The sequence below is a fragment of the Amblyomma mixtum genome, chromosome 10 (assembly GCF_055824585.1).
Source record: "Amblyomma mixtum isolate Tamu chromosome 10, ASM5582458v1, whole genome shotgun sequence".
Lineage (NCBI taxonomy): Eukaryota > Metazoa > Arthropoda > Arachnida > Ixodida > Ixodidae > Amblyomma > Amblyomma mixtum.
In genome coordinates, this window is record NC_143021.1 from 159,258,435 (window position 1) to 159,278,431 (window position 19,997).

General features: G+C 44.8%; 2 protein-coding genes across 5 annotated transcripts in view; one reads left to right on the forward strand and one right to left on the reverse strand.

The window, feature by feature from the left end:
• The window catches only part of LOC149327503 (E3 ubiquitin-protein ligase UHRF1-like), a 46,604-nt gene extending 33,007 nt beyond the window's left edge, over positions 1–13,597 (reverse strand). The window contains exons 1-5 of the mRNA XM_089565055.1: positions 12,569–13,597; positions 12,015–12,152; positions 9,861–9,908; positions 4,520–4,809; positions 981–1,193 (exon numbers count right to left, since the gene is read on the reverse strand). Coding sequence (XP_089421181.1) covers positions 981–1,193; positions 4,520–4,809; positions 9,861–9,908; positions 12,015–12,152; positions 12,569–12,721 — 842 coding nt within the window. The 5' untranslated portion in view covers positions 12,722–13,597. The remainder of the gene's footprint in view (positions 1–980; positions 1,194–4,519; positions 4,810–9,860; positions 9,909–12,014; positions 12,153–12,568) is intronic.
• Positions 13,126–19,997, forward strand: part of LOC149327504 (uncharacterized) — a 114,689-nt gene continuing 107,817 nt past the window's right edge. For all 4 annotated transcript variants that reach the window (XM_089565051.1, XM_089565052.1, XM_089565053.1 and 1 more), the window contains exon 1: positions 13,126–13,469. In XM_089565051.1, the coding sequence (XP_089421177.1) occupies positions 13,345–13,469 (125 nt within the window). In that variant the 5' untranslated portion in view covers positions 13,126–13,344. The remainder of the gene's footprint in view (positions 13,470–19,997) is intronic.

A 19,997-nucleotide genomic window follows, 5' to 3' on the forward strand; every position in this document is an offset into this window, starting at 1 on the left:
TGCACAAGCAAAAATACGATGTCTACAATCCTTTCAGTGAAACCGCCGCAGTGACTCAGTGACTTTTGGCATTCAGCTGCTGATCTCAAGGTCACGGGATTACTTCCCTGCCGCAGCAGTCACTTTTGTATGGAGGCGTAGTAAAATAAAAATATGCCTGTGCGCTGTGCAATGCCAGGGCACATTAAAGAACCCGAGGTGATCTAGAGGTGGTCTCGCTTAAGGGGGGAGGCAGGTCTTGAAAAGAAAATTTTTATTAATGAAGTCATAGTTAAGAAATATTCAGGGCACATGTATTTTTGTACGCTGATTCGAGATATGTCATTTAATTTCATGTAAAACAATTCCTTGAGCACTTATGCAGTCTTTATGCAAGTATCTTGCGAAGAGTTTTGAAGAAAATTGCTGTGGGAAACTCGCTGAAATATATGCCCTTGGGTTCTCTTGATACCAGGGAATGCAATAAGGGTAAAATTATCACCCTGGCTATCATAGAACGTCAGTTATAGGGTACTGAAGCTGCCACTTTGGAAACAGGAATACACACTATTCGTCTCTCTTCTGAAGCGACAACTTCAAAACCCTATAACTTAAGTTCTATCATAGGCAGGAAGACAATTTTACCCTTATTGCATTCCTCGGTGTCAAGAGAACCCAATGCCTTACATTTCGGCAAGTTTCTCGCAAGAAATTTTTTTCAAAGCTCTACACAAAATACATGCATGAAAATTACACAAGTGCTCAAGGAATTGTTCTACAGGAAATTAAATGACATGTTTAGAATTGGCACACAAAAATACACATTCCCTGAAGATTTCTTAACTGTGGCTTCATTAGTAAAATTTTTTTTTCTCAAGACCAGGCTCCCCCCTTAAAGGCCTCCACTCCGGCATCCCTCAGAGCCCATTTGCTGCTCTGGGAGGTTAAACCCCAACAATTTACGATCCCACTGGAAGCAGGGAGTGGCCCCATGTACTCACCCCATGAACACGGTGGCCCACAGCTCCTGTTTGGTGCGGCCAGACTTCTTGCCGGTCACCTGGCAGTCGTACCAGAAGCCCAGCTGGGAGGGCTGCTCCACGTTGAAGTTGGCCATGAGGCGGTCCCCGACACGCACCTCCTCAAAGGGGACCACCTTGCGGGCACGGGGCCGCACGCAGCTCAGCCTCACCTCGACCACCTCGTCCTCATAGCTGCATGGAAGGGGCAAGTGAAGACTGGTGCACACACTTCCCGCTGGGCTTAAGGGGGGTCTTAAAACTGACCTTTTCCTTTGTGGCTAGAGTCTCGTGAAATTTTGAACACACATGTGTGTTTCTCTTTTGATTCCGAAAATGTAATCACAATTGAGCTGGTGGTCTTGGATCAAAAGTTATCTTGAATTCTAAGTGCCATTAGGTAATTTCTTATGCAGCTTTAATGAACTTTCTCATTGCATTTTGTTGCTTTTATTTACATGAATTGATAGCCAGAGAGTTCCCATACCCGGTGACATTCTCACTTTTTTTTGTTTAGGCTATGTATAAATAGCAATTTACAATTAGTTTAACGAGTTGCACTGCCAAATACTGTGATTCATACAGGTGAACAGCGCAAAAAGGCGGGACAACGACAAGACAAGTGCTGACTATCAACTGGGTTTATTGACTATCAACAGGTCATAACAACTCACCCAGATCTCAGCTTTACCAAATACTGCTACCTTTTCCTCTCGACATAGTATATCAGGATGACATGCCTTCAGAGAAAAACGAAGAATGTCACCGGGTATGGGAACTCTCTGGCTACCAGTTCATGTAAATAAAAGCAACAAAATGTAATGCGAAAGTTCATTAAAGCTGCATAAGATATTACCTAATTACATTCTAGACTTTGTAAGATCTAAGACCATCAGCTCAATTATGATTACATATTTGGAATCTGAAGAGAAAAAATGCATCTGTGAGCAAAATTTCACGAGATTCTAGCCATAAATAAAAAAGTTAGTTTTAAGACCCTCGTCCCCCCCTTAAGTGAAATGCTTCCTTCCATTCCAAGCGATGCCCAAACATCAGTGTTGTGTCCTCAGGCTATTTCAAATCCCCTCCCCATTATGCTTTCTCTTCATTACATCTTACTGTCTTCTAGCACAACAAATTCAGCACGAGAAAGCTGCTTCCACAGCGTGAAACACACAAGGCACTGTGTAACTGAAATTCATACATTAGAGGACATTCATGCTAAAATGATTTCTGTCAGGAGCTATCCACCAAAGTGTCATGCCCTTGCCTAGTTACTAAGACTGTTTTCTGGTCAATACAAATCAGTCCCAAAAAAATAGGGAAAATGTTTTTTTTTCAGCATTCTCTTTTCGAATGGTAATTTTGCACACGACAGTAACATAACACATGTGTAATTTTAGCTTGGGGTTTCACTTATTTCAAACCCAGTGTAATTTCCTTTCTGCTTAACACATATAGTTCTGTTAGTTGCAGTCCAGCTTGGCACAGCATCTGTTGTAGACGCAACAATGACAAAAAAGATGGCCGATTTGCATAGTTAGGCCAAATGCGAGTTAGGTGCGCTAGCAATTCGGCTTGCACTTCTGTTTCGGTGTTCAGATCCAGTGTTCACGAATGGCAGTCGTACGGATACTGATAATGGGTTCATGTCCATATTAGTCACTCTCTCTTTTACATTCACAGATCCCTGGGAGCCCTGGTGCAGTGGTCAAGCCATGCGCCACTGCCACCAAAAAACTTGGCGGAAATTCTTCGCCAAACACTTAAGCTCCTCCTTAAGGGTATGCCGCGATAGTGCTAAAAAGCATTTCTAAGTCTTGCCGAGAGGGAAAGCTGGCGCCACCATCAATGCGAGTTTCTTAAAGGGCACTTCATCCACCGTGGAATGCGGGGAGGACAGCGTGGGCATACTTGGCTTGAGCCCTAAAACTTAACTACGACTGCAGAAATACAATTTTTCCGAAAACATACCCCGCAAGGAAGCGTTGTTTTACAATCAATACGCTCTGTAATAAAGTATGCTTACTGTACATAGCAATAAATAAGCAGAAAAGCAGATAGGCCTAAACGAGCACCGAATTGGCTCATGGCGAGAGATGGATTTATCTACGTGCTGCTCAATGTCGCTAACCGTGGAAAATAATTTCTTTGTTTAACAGATACTGTTTAGAACAAATATTCTTGCAAAAAAGCTAGTGCTTAAAATACTACACTTTAGAAGCTTCCGTTTTCGCATCATGAAAAACAGAAACGTTTCAGTGGTGTAGTCTGCTATCGTAGGACGTGCCCTATGTCCGTGTCATGAGAAACTTATCTGAGCCCTCACTTTTTTATGAGAAATGACGTATAGTTTGCATGCAATAAATGCTGGCTCTCACGATGTCCTGATGCTATGCTTACAGACTTTGCCAAGAAAAAACACAAATTAGGAAGCGGAAACCAGTCCTACCCATAAGTGAAGGCCTTGTTCATGCTGACAAGTGCAACATGCAGGCATTTGCTGAATTAATTCATGAAGTCATTCCTGCATGCAATGCGCGGCCGCAAGTTTTCGAAATGAACCAAACGCAATCCTCTACGTGTACGGTTAATAAAAGTTGCACTTGTCGAAGTACTTCGCGCTTTTAAAAGGTAAGTGCTTCTGAGACTCCTAAGAGGAATGTGCACAGTGGTCATGCCAGCAGACTGCCGAGTTCAGAGTTCACAAAAAACTTTGTTCCCTCCTTTCACCTATCAATGCACAGGTTTCCACTGAGCAAACCCAGCCTGCTACATAAATGGCTCCCAGCGAGGGGGAAAACGGACTTCAGGCCTAGCAGGCACCAGACACTGTGCTAAGCTCACTTTGAGTCAAGTGCCCTCGGATGCTTTGGATCCCACACGAACTACGTGTGTAGCTGCATGGATAACTACACCGCCACAAAGCGCACAAAACACCAGTAAAGACTACAATGGTGAAAATAAAACTGAACAAGCAAAAAAATCCAATCCATGGCACAGTCAACAAATCACCAGTGTACAGAGGGCAAAACGCATGTCCAGCGAACCGTCTGTTCCGCACCTCCCAAAGGCACTGCGCGACCAGGAAGTCTAAAAATGACAACTAAATCCTATAAGTTTTACTGCACATGCTTACATCCAGACCATTTTTAACCAAATGTTATATATAGATATCGCGTGTTCAGCGCGAAAGACGCCCAGAATGTGTTCTAGACAAGTGTTTTACCCTCTGTACAGCAATGAGCCAATGGTTAAGCCTCGAGGTCATTGTGGTGAAACATGGAGCAACTGAATGGGTAGTCCCGGAATTACTACTCTGGAAATACTTTTGTGGCCCCTTTGGCTTCCATTTACGCCCCAAAAATTTATGACAGCCACCACAGCTAAAAGTGAAGTGCACAGATTCTTAACGGCTAAAGTGTTGTCAACTTTTAGAGGGACAAAAAGAACATCAATTTGTCTTATTTCCGCATGCTAATCCAATCTGCACAGTTTCTAGGTATACAAAAAGTACTCACTCGTCGTACCGGACGTGGTACAGCAAGCCATCGTCAGTGACAGCAGGCGTCTCCAACGAAGCACACGGTTCATCAGCCTCAGATTCAACTGGAGAAGGCTCCGACTCTCCGGTCTTGTCCGACCCTGAAGTTGCTGCGCCGTTCTCTTTGGCATGGCCGTTTACAATGCCGTTGCATGAAGGAGGGTTTGTGTATGTCGAACAGGTGTCGCCTGCCTTGGTAATCTTCACTACTTTGGCTTCAAACCAGGCGCCGTGCTTCAAATCTAGGGCGTCCACCACGTCACCCACCTGCATAGATGCATGTTGCCACTGGTGTTGAGTGAGCTCCAAGACTTGTAATTTTAAGGGGGGACCAGGGTCTAAAAACTAACCCTTTTATTTGTGGCTAGAATCTCATGGAATATTGCAAACGGAGGCATTTTTCTCTTCTCATTCCAAAAATGTAGTCATAATTGAGCTGGTGGTCGTAAGATCAAAAGTTATCTTGAATTCTAGAGTGTCATTAGGAGATTTCTTACACAGCTTTAATGCACTTTCTCATTGCATTTTGTTGCTTTTAATTACATGAATTGATAGCCAGCGAATTCCCATACCCGATGACATTCTTACTTTTTTGTTTAGGCCACGTATAAATAGCAATTTATAATTAGCTTAACGAGTTGCTATGTCACATACTGCGACCTTTTACTCTCGACATAGCATCTCAAGATGACATGCCTTTAGAGAAAAATGAAGAATGTCATCAGGTATGGGAACTCTCTGGCTATCAATTCATGTCATTAAAAGCAATGCAATGAGGAAGTTCATTAAAGCTGTGTAAGAAATTACCGAATTACATTCCTGACTTTGTAAGAGTTGAGACCACCAGCTGAATTATGATTACATATTTGGAATCGGGAGAGAAAAACGCATCTGTGTGCAGAATTTCATAAGATTCTAGCCACAAATAAAAAATTTAGTTTTAAGACCCTCGTCCCCCCTTAATGTGAAAGCATTTCTTGTCTCATGAGTAGTGTGTACAAGAACTGTCGGCAGAGCTTGACCGCACGAAAATGACCGTTCGAAAAAAGAAATTCGCCGGCACTGCAGTTCGAACCCATGCCCTCTGTGTGCCAGGCGGGCTTGCAACGCATACACCATGAAGGATCGTCGGTTCAAGCAGGTTAGAGGGGCGCAAATTGAATGCGCTCTGGTGTGTACGATGGTAAAGGGATGTCCATTGATGTTAGACAATGATGAGTCGCAAAAAAGAGTTGCTGATGTGACCCAAGGGCGATGTTATAAGTGTCATGTGACAAAAATGACTAAAAAAAAGAAAAGGTTGCCGATGTCATCCAAGGGCCACATGGTAAGTGTCACATGACAATGACTTGCAAAAAAAAGTTGCTGACATCATCCAAGGGTCATGTGACAAGTGTCACATGACAACGATGACTTGCAAAAAAAATTGCTGACATTCAATCGCATATGCTTTTGCATTTCTCCAATGCAGCAAACTGCAGTGATCTCCATTTTCTGCTAACTGTGCATATAAAAAATTGAAAATCAATCAAAGTATGCCTGAACAACAACAGCAACAACAAAGAAAAAGAGAGAGCTCAGATGTTACCACCATTCAAAGACGCATCTTCAATTTACCTGCCCAACACCTGGGCATGACAGCAGATCAACCTTTCTATAATATAATAAGTAACTGTCACATGAAGCTTGACATTCTCCCACTGAACATGCGCCTTTTTCCCTACCAAAGCTCACCAGAACTGTGACACACACTCAACTGAAGGGCTTAAGGTTGACTTTAAACACTTTGCGTCTTTCCATCATCACAATCAGCCAAATTACATCCACTGCAGGACAACAGCCCAGTCCCCATCCCCCCAGTCAGGCTCCATCAGTGGGAGGAAAACTTTTTAAATGCAATTTTCTCAGCAAAAGATGTGAATCGATGTTCACTGAGAACAAAGGCTGGATGGATCTGCCTCCAACATCCCTTACAAACTGATCTGCCCAACTGTGAGAAACCAGTAAGCACTGGAGAACTCTACATGTGAACTGTGTTGTGTTCAATGGCATATAAGCTGCTAAGGCTATCATGCACCAAGATCAAAGTAAAGGAAAATTTTCTTTTCTGCAGATTTTTGCTAGCATGTGAACAAGCATAGTTAGTTTGTTGGAAAAATTTTTATAAATGGCTACTAGTAAAAGCTTTAAAAAAGGCCAGGCAATCTCAGCAGCCGTCCTCCGCTAGGCAAGGATCTTGAGGTTCCCAACCAATCAAATAAAGACCTCAGCCTTCTTCTCAGGAATGAGAAAGTGGCTGAAGTGTGTCATATACTAAAGTGAAGCAGTGGATAAAAATTTACAGTTTCTCAAGAACAACTGCTTCTTTTAAAAAGCTAAAAACACAAGACGTGCTAACAATGACATTTTCATCTTCACCTAAAAGCAGCGCTGGGTGTAAAGTAATGCATTCATTACAAAACTTATAAAGTGCTTCTTTCTTAGTTCTCCCAGTTCTGAACAACAGAATAAAATATGGTTTATTGTGACCTCGACTCCACATCTTTCGCAAAGAGGTTTGTCTTGTTTTGTCAGTAAGAAATCATGTGTAATGTGTATATGTGCAATGCAGGGACGACATAGAATTACTTCTATAAATCGTTCCTGGTGCCTACAGGTCTTCCATTCACCCAGGACAGGCTTTACAAAGTGCAGCTTGTTGTTAACCTCATTGTCCCATGAAGCCTGCCATTTTGCTCTAAGTTTATTTTGAACTACCTTCAGGCAGTCCGTATGCCGTTATGTTTACTTGTTTTACTTTACCATTACGGGCAAGTGCGGCACATGCGTCAGTGCTACTCCTCATGTAAATGAGCATTCATAAACCCAATTTTTTTACCAAATAAAAAGGTTCAAGTACATGCTTTAAGACTGTTGCGGAACAGAATCTCTTCCCTAAAATATGTTTTAATCAAAGCATTTTGAGAAGGAGCTGAAAGACTAGTTTTATAGCTCCTAAAGTTGCTGTCACGTCGTGCTTTGGTGTTCTGTTTTATAAGTTTTCCTCATTTAATTGTGAAGCCCCTTCTGCATGGGCAAAAGCTATGCCTTGCAGTATGTACAAGTAAAAATTAAAAAAACCCACAGTGGTTTGCTGTTAGATTTCAGCCTCACCGAAGTGCCTTAAATTTTTGAGAATTAGATGACAGAGCAGTACCTGCATTCTTTACCGATAGTCCTTATGCAAACAGTGCCCCGGAAAAAAAAAAAGTGGTAACCAACTCAACACAGTAAGTCGCCCAGCAGCGGATAGCATCATGATTTCGCAACCATAGCCCTTTCAGGCGTTTTGTACACAATTGTGTAAGTGGCAAACTCGCAGCTTTTTCTGCGAAACTGGAGCACTTAACAGTGATTTCATTATTTCAGTGAAATAGAGCACCCTTCTTGTTGCAAATAACTTGCTTCTTTGTGCCATGTAGCGAATGCTGTAAATAATACTTCACTCAACAGTGAGCTAGGTAGCACTTTGTCCACCGTTTTTGTGCAGGCACATTTTGCCACGAGTGAAAACATCGATTGTTTTTGCTTAATTTCAAGCGTAATGTGAATCTTCGGAACACAAAGCAATTCCATGATCCCTAAGGTGTTTATCTGACATACAAGAACATTTCGATGTTATTATTTCAAACAAATCTGACACTTTGTATGGAATTCTGCACATCGTAAGAACTGACCTGCTGGTCTTTCATGTTCGAAAACTAGCAAACTCCCTTTCTTGAGGCCTGAATATACTACTTGAAGTTTGAAGTTTATTTCAGGCAGACGTGATACAAATGTACTGGTCTGTCTAAGAGGCTGACAAAAAGGCACAGATGCCTGACGAGTGTCAGCCTCTCAATACACACAGCACCTCAGCATACGGTGAAGGAAAAGAAAGGAAAATGTGGACATGAAAACGGTTGCAGGCACTGAATTATAGGTGAAAAAACGGAAAAAAAAAAATGCAGCGATACAAAACGTGATGCAAAGGTAAGAAACTAGCACTCAAAAAGCAAGAAATGTACGAAGTCAAGTCCTTTCTAACTATGACATTAAGTAGGCATTCAACTTCTTTTTGAAAACCCCTATGGACGGTGATTGATTTACAATTGTCATGATGGCTGGGTGACGATTTAACAAATCGGGTATAACAAAGGATTGCTTTTGCATGCCATAATTTGTGCGTATTTTACATATGTTGTAAGCTGTGCACCTTGTGTTGTAGCTGTGTTCTTTCAGCAGATATTTTCGGAAAAATTCAGTTTCATTAAGCTTGGCTGCGCGGAATATGGCAATTGCAGTTTTTCTGTTTCCAGGTTTTCGATAGTTAGCACAGTGTTCTTCTTGAAAAGTGGGGCAGAATGAGTCCTGTAAGGTGCATTTTCTATAATGCGTACTATTCGTTTCTGTAATGTATATAACCCATCTAGGTTGGTTTTTGTTGTAGTTCCCCAAACGGATAAACAGTATTGAAGGCGTGAATGCACTAGACTATAATACAGGTGAAGAAATAATAGGTGAAGAAATAATTAATTTCAGTCAAAACAAAAAATGGCGCCTGAAAGCATCTCCTGCAGGTCATGATGAAAAACAAAGAAGTGTGACAACAGGAGGACTTTCCCTCTCCTCTGCCCTGTGGCCGCACCCACCCAAGTTGCTCTCCTGCAAGCATGAGTAGCTGAGAAAAATGTGTTGGGAAGTAGAGCAAATTAATGCCCTGAAGCGGCTCAGGCTGAGAGAGACGTGCAGTGGAGGACTCAGGATAATTTCAACCACCTGTGGTTTTAACGTGCCCTATCACACAGCACATGGGCCTCCAGCATTTTGCCTCTGATTTTATAGGGTTTATCATTCCAAAGTTACTCAGGCTATGAGGGATGCCGTAGTGAGGGGCTCCGGAAATTTCGACCACCTAGGGTTCTTTTAACGTGCACTGACATCGCACAGCACACGGGCCTCTACAATTTTGCCTCCATCAAAATGAAACAGCCACCGCTGGGATCGAACCCGCGTCTTTCGGGTCATCAGCTCAGCACCATAACCACCGCAATGGGTAGTGCAGATGTATTCACCATGCTGCTTCATCAAAACGAACACTGTCTTCTCTTCCCCCCTTTCTTGCACCATCTCATGCACGGAAATTGTTCAGTATGGCACAACATTACATACTTTATCATGCAAGCAACTGCTAACAAGAGTGGTAAGGCGGGGAAAAAAATTCCCTCTTCAAGATTGCATCAGGTAGCCCATGCAGACACTTGATTTCTGCTTCAAAAAAAACAAAGGCAGTCACTGACCTTGTAATACTGGCTGTCGACAGCACATTCAGCAGGACTGCTCTGCTCCTAAAAACGCATTGAAAAGAAAGCCATCTGTCATGATTTTTTTCTGAACTGCGGTAAAGGCATGTTCAGAGTTGCTTCACCGAAATAGTCACCATGAAATGCTGGTCAAAAATAGGTTTTCAAGTAAACCCAATTAATAGAGCAGTATTCAAGAAACACTGCAGCAATCCAGACATAGTAACTCACATGCACCCTCTCCTACCTTTTTCTCGTTGAAAGAAGCTTTCTGCAAGACGGTCCCCACTTTCCATACATTACTAATAATCCCTGACAAGGGCCTCTAGCTAATGTCCAGATTTATTCACACAAATCTTGGCACGTTGGTAGAAATTCGCAGCACATGCGCACGCCTGCTAGATGATAACTCCTAGCAAGAATATCACCGTAAGTATACTTCGGCATTGAAGCACCATCATCATCAGCCTGACTACGCCCACTGCAGGGCAAAGGCCTCTCCCATGTCTCTCTAATTCGCCAGCTGTGGCCACCGCAAATTTCTTAATCTCATATCCGCCCACCTAATTTTCTGCCACCCCCTGCTACGTTTGCCTTCTCTTGGAATCCACTCCGTTACCCTTAAGGACCAGCGGTTATCTTGCCTTCGCATTACATGCCCTGCCCAAGCCCACTTCTTCCTCTTGATTTCGACTAGGATGTCATTGACCCGCTTTTGTTCTCTACCCACTCCGCCCGCTTCTGATCTCTTAACGCTACACCTATCATTTTTCTTTCCATAGATCGCTGCATTGTCCTTAACTTAAGATGAAACCTCTTTGTCAGCCTCCATGTTTCTGCCCCATAGGTGAGTATCGGTAAGATACAGCTGTTGTATACTTTTCTCTTCAGGGATATTGGCATACTGCCATTCATGATCTGAGATAACCTGCCATAAGCGCTCCACCCCGTTCTTATTCTTCCAGTTATTTCCCTCTCATGATCCGGATCAGCTGTCACTACCTGCCCTAAGTAGACATATTCTCTTACTACTTCCAGCACCACCCTATCAACTGTGAACTGCTGTTCTCTTCCTAGACTGTTGAATATTACTTTGGTTTTCTGCATGTAAATTTTTAGCCCCACCGTTCCGCACTGCCTGTCTAACTCATTGATCATGCTTTGAAGTTCTTGTCTTGAGTGACCTAGCAGTGCTATATTAAACTGCAAAGCTGTATAAATTAAGACAGAAATAGTGACATGGATAGGACCAGCACTGCCACCGTAGAGCTTTAAATTCAGCTTAAGCACTGGAGCCTCCCAGTGCCTTGTCTATCTGTTAGTCTGCACGCCCGCAGAATTTTTCTTTCAGATCTGTTTTTGCTTCTCAGAACTGCTGGATCAGTGTAGCAACTTTCTGTCAGATTTTTACCTGCATAAACCATCATGTTTGACCAAAGTTATTTAGAATATTCAAAACAACATTCAGAAGTAAATAATTTAAGATTCTATATGCACAATTTAGCTTTTAATGACCTAAACACAACTGAGGCAAATGCCTGCTTTATTCAGACTCGATATGAACTGCTAAAAATTCTACTATCCAAGTTTTACCGAAAAATTTATCCAATTGAAGATGTGGTCGCGTTCTCAAAATTTTAAGGCAAAAAAATATGGTTTAGGTTTATGGGGGTTTAACGTCCCAATGCGACTCAGGCTATGAGGGACGCCGTAGTGAAGGGCTCCGGAAATTTAGACCACCTGGGGTTCTTTAACGTGCACTGACACCGCACAGTACACGGGCCGCCGCGGCCGGGATCGAACCTGCGTCTTTCAGGACAGCAGCCGAGCGCCGTAACCACTGAGCCACCGCGGTGGCAGGCAGGCAAATGATATAGCGGAAGAAAGGAATGCAGGGCATTAATGAATGAAAGAAAAAAGATGAATGCGGTCACAGTCAATTATCTCTAAGTATTCTCTCTCTCACTTTTTTTCTTGTAATCTATGTGAAAACATAATAAATAAACAAGGGTAAATATTGTAGCTTGACTAACTGAAACAACCCAACATAGTTCAGTTTGATCAGTTAAAATTTAAACCCTGGCTACAGCCATATTATACTGCACCGGTATGCTGTGACCGTGTAGAAAGGTTCAAACACAAACGACTCACCTCTGGCCTCTTCTCAGAAGAAGTAGAACAGCTCGCAGAAGCTGTCGCAGTAGATTCCACCGGGGCAACTCTGACTAGCAGCTGGATAATATCGTTCAATCCAACATCATAATCAAACAACGTGTAGCCATCTTCTAGCTGAAACAAGGATGAACAAGACAACAATCAGCACTACCATCTGCTCTTTCGGGGTCTCTCGTTTATCTTGCTGTGGCCTTCACGCGAATGAAACACCTCCCTACACTCGTTTTATGCTCCGCGCTTCGCTTTCACATGCATACTATGGAACTCGGTTATTTTAGCACTGCTCCAAAATACGGTCCTAAACAAGAAAAAGGCTTTAACGACATAATGGGACGCATTACCACAGAAATATCAGCGCTTAGGTTCGCTTTCAAGGCTAATTTTCACATCGCCGGCATCCTTGTTATCGCACTGTAAGCCACCGGACATTCGCGGCAGAGCGCTACACATGAATGTCAGGCACGACCGCACAGCGACGGCGAAGACACCGCAGCGCATGCTAGGCAGCTTCGTGGAAGCTGGCTACCTACCTGTTTGCCGCGGTAGAAGAGTCTCTGCAACGCTGTCTCGACGTCGAACTCATCACGAATGCGAAGCCGCAGATCTTCCACCTTGGTGATCTTGGAGAGGCCATTGATGCGGACAGATTTGGAGCCGTCCATGGTTCGCACTTGGACCCACATCCTCGGAAGTACTACTGCTCTTCCGAGCGCGAGGCGTCAAAAGAGGCAAAAGGAGAGATAATGGATCCGTCCTCAAAGGAACAGTTCGCGCACAGCACAACACACAGCTAGCCCAGGAGCAAAATCATTCGGCGCCTGCGCTGTCTTTCGCGTTTTGGCGCGAATTTCTGGTCGCCGCTGCTATCAGGGTTACCAGATGCGTTCGAGGACTAACCGCCTGTGCAGCCGGTGTCCGGTAATCTGGTATTCATTATAATTAATAAAAATACAGAAAGGAAGCAGTTAGTATTATAAAAGTTTAATACAAATTTAACTTTGTAGTTGGTTTGCGAAGAAAAAAAAAAGATATTCAAACTGGGCGCTGCAGACAGCGTTCGTTTTGGGAGGAGTCTGCAAACACTGGTGGCAGTTGTCAACCGAATTTAAACTCTGTGCATCTGTCTGCTGCGGTATTATTGCTGTGGTTGTGTCTGCCTTCGCTACTGCTGAGCTCGTGGCATGCTGGTGGCCATCGCGGAGAATTTCCCGTTCTATTGCTTCTGACTGGGCGGCCTTTTCTTCTTCTTCTTGTGGTTGCCGGTGGTGTCGCCTCGGGAAAAGTGATTTGAGTAAGCCAAGCCATCATGGAAGACGACGACTGGGAACAGTCCAAGGAGAACATCCAGCCGTTGAGGCAGGGCCGTGCCATGTCTTCGCTGCACGCAGCGCTAGCCCCCCAGTGCCAGGACGACCTCAGGCGAAAGCGTCGGTGAGCGTCGGCTGTTAACGCTGGCGGCAATCGCCACGCGCCATGTTTTCGCGGGAAATGCCGTTGTATCACAGTATCAGTAGGCAGTGTCGGTGGGCAAGCGTAGCACGCGGTCCCACCTCGAGTTTGGGACTCTTTCCTCGTTGGCTGTTGTGTGCACCTTGTTTGATTTATTCGTAGCGGCGGCTTGGAATTTCTTACAATGTTTGCACTCCTTACTTTGCACCAGAGGGAAATAAATTTGTGTGCAGTTGACCTACTGCTTGCCACAGTCCTAGATGGAATGCACCCAGCTCTCAAAAAGTGTACAGAGAGAATAGTGATGCTGCATCTAGTTTGTTTCATTCCCGCTGCATTTGCTCAAAGCATAAATTAATTTCTTGCCTTTTCCCTCGAATGCCAAATACAACACTTATCCGGCAATTCGTGAACATGGTAACGTTTTCGCGGTATCAGTGCAAGTTCAACGCGGGGGAACCCAAGTCGCCGCTACGAATAATTCAAACAAGGTGCGCAGATCAGTGCAATAGAAACATCCAGTAAACAATCGTGAACGGGAAAATACGACGAATACACTCTCAGAGCGGAGGAGGAGGGGCGGCACTGCGAGGAGGGCTAATGCAACGCCAACGAGGAAAGAGCCGAGTTTGGCGCCTGCAGTGATTTCTTTACACACCCCCTTGTTTTTCTGAAGCACGCCCTTAGTTCGTAACGATTTTTTTTCTTTTAACGCATGACGGGAAATTCTGGTTAATAGCTTCAGAAGAAGTGCATGCACGCGAAGGGACACATGTGGTGGAAGAAAGCATCACTTTACACGAAAGAAAGTAGGCAAATACGACGACAGGGTACAGACTTCTACTTACGCACAGCTACGACCCTCGTCTCTGTTACACCCATTTCATTAGCCTAATTATGCCCGCTTCAGGACAAAGGCCTCTCGCATATCTGTCCAATTAACCCCTTACTGCACAAATTTTTATTTTCTGCTAAAAAATTGCATTGAGTTACATTTGCGGCGAAAGGACCCATGCCAACCTTAATATTCATAAAAACTATCCGGCTGCTGCATTTTAGCAAAATATTGTTGTGTTCAGGAGAGCAAGCTGCCGGGCTAGTTGGTTAAGAGGGCTCACCAGCTACAAGGCAACTCAGATTCGAACTTTTTCTGTCGATAGATGGCAGCACCGGAGTACCCCAAAAAGGAGGGAAGTTCTATTGCCCCTCCAGGTGTGTAAACTACACCGCGACCCTTGACCGCGACACGAAAGTATTCGTTCTTCCGCGTACAAAAAGTAGACCCAGAACTTTCTGTAGGTATGCGGCCAAGGTTCCGGGAACCGAAGCACAAAAAAGTTAACCCAACTCAAGCCATTGAGCACAGAAGGATGGGGGGGTCATACAATGGACCATTTCCCAGTAACCCACCAATTTAGCGTTTCCGGTTCGGGTTGCCTAAGCTTCCTTGAGTCTTTTCTGCGAAAATTCTTTTACAATGGTAGGGTGGGGTTTCTGGTTTCGCCCGAGCAGACAGGTGCGGTCAGTTAAAATGGCGGAAGAGAGGCTTGGTGCATCCGCAGGACATTACCCGGAAAAGGTTCCATTGTGTTGAACACCTATGTAGTCAGTCTCTAAATAAAAGGAAAGAAAGGAGCTCCTAGCACAAGGCCTTATGACTGGTTTTCTTCCCATTCCCGCGTAGCCTTCCTTACATAGCTACAGAAGCGTGTCCTCGGTTGTAGTGACAGCCTGTAGCTTACTTTGCCTAGTCACGAGTGTTCCCAGCGCCGAACACCCATCTTCCGCTTTCTCAGCACCAACAAGGCACCAAGCAAATCATAATTGGATGAAACTTAAAAGGACGAGAAGTGTGGTTTGCAAAAGCACCGAGAGCGTCCTGTAGCTATGCATGGTGACTGAACGCAAACTTTGGCATTGCATAAGCGAGTGCTTGCTTAGCTCTGTTTACATGAACCAGTAATGCCAGGTTGAGTCGGGGGTCGGGCTGAGGGAAGTCAACCCAACTCGACCGACGCGTATTTACATGAACTCGATTTTAGCTAGTCGAGACCGGTTCATAAGCAGTGACACCAAGCGTCGAGCACCGCATTGTGAGCGAGCAGTGGTAGCATCCAAGATTCAGTGTTGTCGGTAACGCGCGCGTTACAAGTAACGGCGTTACCGGTAACGCGCTACTTTTTTCGGTAACTTAGTAACGTACTAGTAATTACCATTTCTGAACTGTAACAGGTCACGTACTTAGGTTAACATTTTTCGGTAACGTGAGGCGCCACGTTACTAGTTGCTTTTTTATTTCAATTGTCCCCCTCCGCCCCTTTTTCAAAACAAAAAAACGCCGAAAATGATGTTGCAAATAAACAAAATGTACCGGTGTTCTCGACGACCATTGTTGCGGCTCGCAGAGAGAGAGAGAGAACAACTTTTATTTAGAAAGCCTGCAGAGTTGGTTAGGCTCCCTCCAAGCAGGGAGGACAAGCTTTTACCGCGACGCGGCCACTACGTCAATCTCGTGCGTTGTGCTCCTTGAGGTCTTGTTACGTCCCTCGCTACTTCCGCGGGTTCCCCCAGGAAGGGGGCGGCGGCCCCCTTCCTGGGGGTGCCGCCCCCCTCTCCTCGGTTTCGCTCGGTCGCTGCCTCTCGAGAGCTGCCGAGACCTGCTGGACGGCCTTGAGTTGTGTCTTATGATCACAGCTCCTCGTTGCAGCCTCTAGCTGCGGCGGGATCGTCGTATTCTCGCTGGCTTCGCGCGGATTTACGCTACAGTCCCAAAGGATGTGAGCCGCGGTGGCTCTCTCCCTCGCGCACAGTCTGCATATGTCGCTCGCGTGCACACTCGGACACACGTGCTTAGCTAGCACCGGGGTGAGCAGGGACCCCGTCTGTAACTGTCTATATAACACTGCCTCCTTCCGGGTAAGCCCCGGGTGAGGTGGCGGCATAGTCTGTCTGTTCAGTCTGTACCATTTCACTATTTCGTTGAAGGTGGTCATCTTGTCCTTGGCACTGCGTCGCGACCAGGACTCCGAGTCGGCCGTACTTTCAGCCGCGCGGTTGGTTAGTCCTCGCGCGGCCGAGTTGGCCGTCTCGTTGTGGTTCACGTTTCCGCGTACCGACACGTCACTGCCCATGTGGGCCGGAAACCACTTGATCACCACAGGACTGTTGCGTCCGATGTCTTCGGCCTTGCGCAGTATGCGCGCGGCCTCACTACATACCCTACCCTTGGCGTAGTTCTTCACTGCCGTTCTAGAGTCACACAACACTGTAGTACATCCGGGGTCGGAAACGGCCAAGGCTCGCATGCACGGCAAAAAACACCTGCCCTTGACGACGCACTCAACTAAAAAAAAAAGCACGAACACGCAGTCACACACTTGTCTTCACCCCCAAACCACTCACATCCACAACTCTCTAAAGAGTGGACGCATGCCGAGCCACCAATGGACCATTTGTAGAAATCTGTAAGTCAGTTTCTGTGTAAGCTTGTTTTCCAGCCAAAAGGTCTCGTTCCCACGCGACACACTCGCATTCCCTCTTCTGAGCAAACTCATGAATGTCCCCACTTTACTTCAAGATGGCCCCAAGAGAGCCGTCGAAAGAGTACAATGGTACAGCACAGAAAAGGGGATTGCAGTGAACCTGCTGTTTCTATCTGCAACTGCGGCTACGTTTCAGGTTATTGAGTTCCTAAGCGAGCGAAGCTGACATTGAACACCTTGACGTAAACACTCGCATTTTTGCGACAATTATGCAGGTTCAAGTAGAAAAAAAATTGTTTATGTGCGCTAATATATTTTTTTCCGGAACTATGACATGTAAGCATTTCTTTATTGCTACACAATTTCCGCGTAATTTCGTAAGCAGAAGCACACCAAAATTACTGTAAATTTGTTGAGTTCAGCTATGTTTTCTTTGTGAAGTTGGAATTAAATAAATTGTGAGCTTTATAAAATTGTTATCTTGAGTTCTTACAGCGAAGACGCACTCAATAAAATTTATTTCCATGGAGTAACGGCAAAGTAACGTGCGATACTTTTTTTCGGTAACGGTAACGCGTTACCTTCTTTTGTGGGTAACGTAGGGCGGTAACGCGTTCTTTTTTTTTCGTGTAACGAGTAACGTATTTAGTTACTTTTTTTCGGTAGCGCACACAACCGCGGCTTCAGAGGTGCGACTGCACAAGTGAAAAACAAGTTTGCAGTTATCCTCTCCCCTCCGTTTTTTCGGCCCGGCAGTGTTTACAAGCACATCGGGGCAGGGTGGAGTTGAGTCAACCTCCGATCCCTTGACTCTCGACTCGGCGCGTTTACGTGAACAAAGTAACCGGTTTTTGACCCGATAACTCGACTCACGTGTGCTTTACTGTGCACAATGCCTTACTGTGTGTGCTGCGGGAGGGGCGGGTGGGGGGTGAGGTGCTTTTGGGTGTGGCCTTGCATCCCGCTTCCTTTTCGCACCACAAGCTCGAGCAAAAAAGAAAAGCAGAATCCTTTCGGAATGCAGCCCAAGCAAGAAAAAAAGGGAAGAAAGAAATCAAGTTCGTCCAGGTTCTAAAAAAAAAAAGTGTGCGCACGAACACAGACAAGCAAGAAGTTGGTGGTAGAGTGTAGTAGTGACAAAATAATTTGTCGCCAGGTGGAGCCACGTCGCACTGGTAAAATTTTAGCGCGAAATTCAAATCCCCGCACAAAATACATACACAACTTTCAGAGCCTGTAAAATACAAACAATAGGTTTGATATGGATAAAAATTGCGGCTTAACAATCAAGAAAGAAAAAGGGAGGAAATGTTGCGGACGAAATTTTGATATTTGGCTTAGTTTTTTCCCAAGATGACATGAAAGTTCGACATATCTAAAAGCACCATTTTTCTGGAAATTTGCGTCTAACTGGTAAAAAAATGAAACTTAAACAATAAAATCTGTCCGCAACATTTCCTCTATTCACTAAAGACGAAAACGCTGCCACAAACCTCATGAAAATCGATCCATGTTTAGACACGGTATAGCTTCTGAAAGTTCCCATGTATTTCCTATGGACACTGCCACTGGTGAACCCTCTTAAGCATGTTATATAGGTTTGGTTTGGTTTATGGGGTTTAACGTCCCAAAGCGACTAAGGCTATGAGAGACGCCGTAGTGGAGGGCTCCGGAATTTTCGACCACCTGGGGTTCTTTAACGTGCACTGACATCGCACAGTACACGGGCCTCTAGAATTTCTCCTCCAAAGAAATTCTAGCCGCCGCGGCCGGGATCGAACCCGCGTCTTTTGGGTCAGCAGCCGAGCACCATAGCCGCTGAGCCACCGCGGCGGCGCATGTTATATAGAATTCAGCGCAAAAAAAAAAAATGGACAAGGGACGTAGTAAGGGACACAGAGACGTTTATGAGCGCTAACTACCAACTGTTTATTCATGCTGAAGTACAGGGGATATATAGGAAGGGAATGGAGAGCATGCGTGTAGAGAGGTACAGATAATACACATCCGTCACGCAAACAAGGTAATCAAAAAACGAATCCAAAAAAGCACATTCAGCAGGGTATATGTGTACAGACGTGTCACTGACACAACGTTCGGACAGCTTTCTGATATAAGATTCTAAAACGAGCCTTGCCTTATCATTGCCACTCTTGCCAAGAGTCGTGGTCTTCTCCAATCCTGCCCTACATTTACACGAAGCAAGGTGCCGCACAAGATTCACATTAATGTCGTTATTTTCTATGTTTTTGGCATGCTCCCGTAGCCGGTCATTAATACAGCAGCCAGTTTGGCCAACGTATGAAGCCCCACATGAGAGGGGAATGCAGTACATACACCGTATATTATACAGGTTTTCAGTTTTGGTAAGATAATAATTGTATGTAGTCTTTGATGTCTCGATGAATCAGATTAGCTATCAGAGTCGCTGTAGTGAAGGTCACACACACACACGCACACATATAGCAAACAAGGGAAGGGGAATGAGGGGCTCGTTATAAATATGAGAGAAGCCAACAGCCACAGAAACCAAGGGGCACAGGGGATTTTTAATTAATTTATTTATTTTGAGGTGTTGATCAATTGATAATATTACTGAATATGTTATCGCTTAAAGCTAATTGATTAGAAAAGTAGAAGAAAAAACAACCACATGCCGCTGGTGGGATCCGAACCTCCGAATTACGCGTCCGGTGCTCTACCTCTGAGCTACGGCGACGGCTGTCAAATCTTATGCTTTTGGGTGTATTTATGTTTACAAATAACCTAACCTTGGAAGTGTTCACCAGCGCCACCCACGTTCTTAAGCGGCTGACGTAGCACGTCCTGAGATACCGCTGATGTGACGTAGAACGTCATCGAACGGCGAGGGTGGAAGCTGTGTGAGAACCCTCTTATGCTTCCTATGGCGTCAAGGCTGCCAGAACTGAGGCCCTCGCTAAGCAATTAAGCAAACAAGGGAAGGGGAATGAGGGGCTCGTTATAAATATGAGAGAAGCCAACAGCCACAGAAACCAAGGGGCACAGG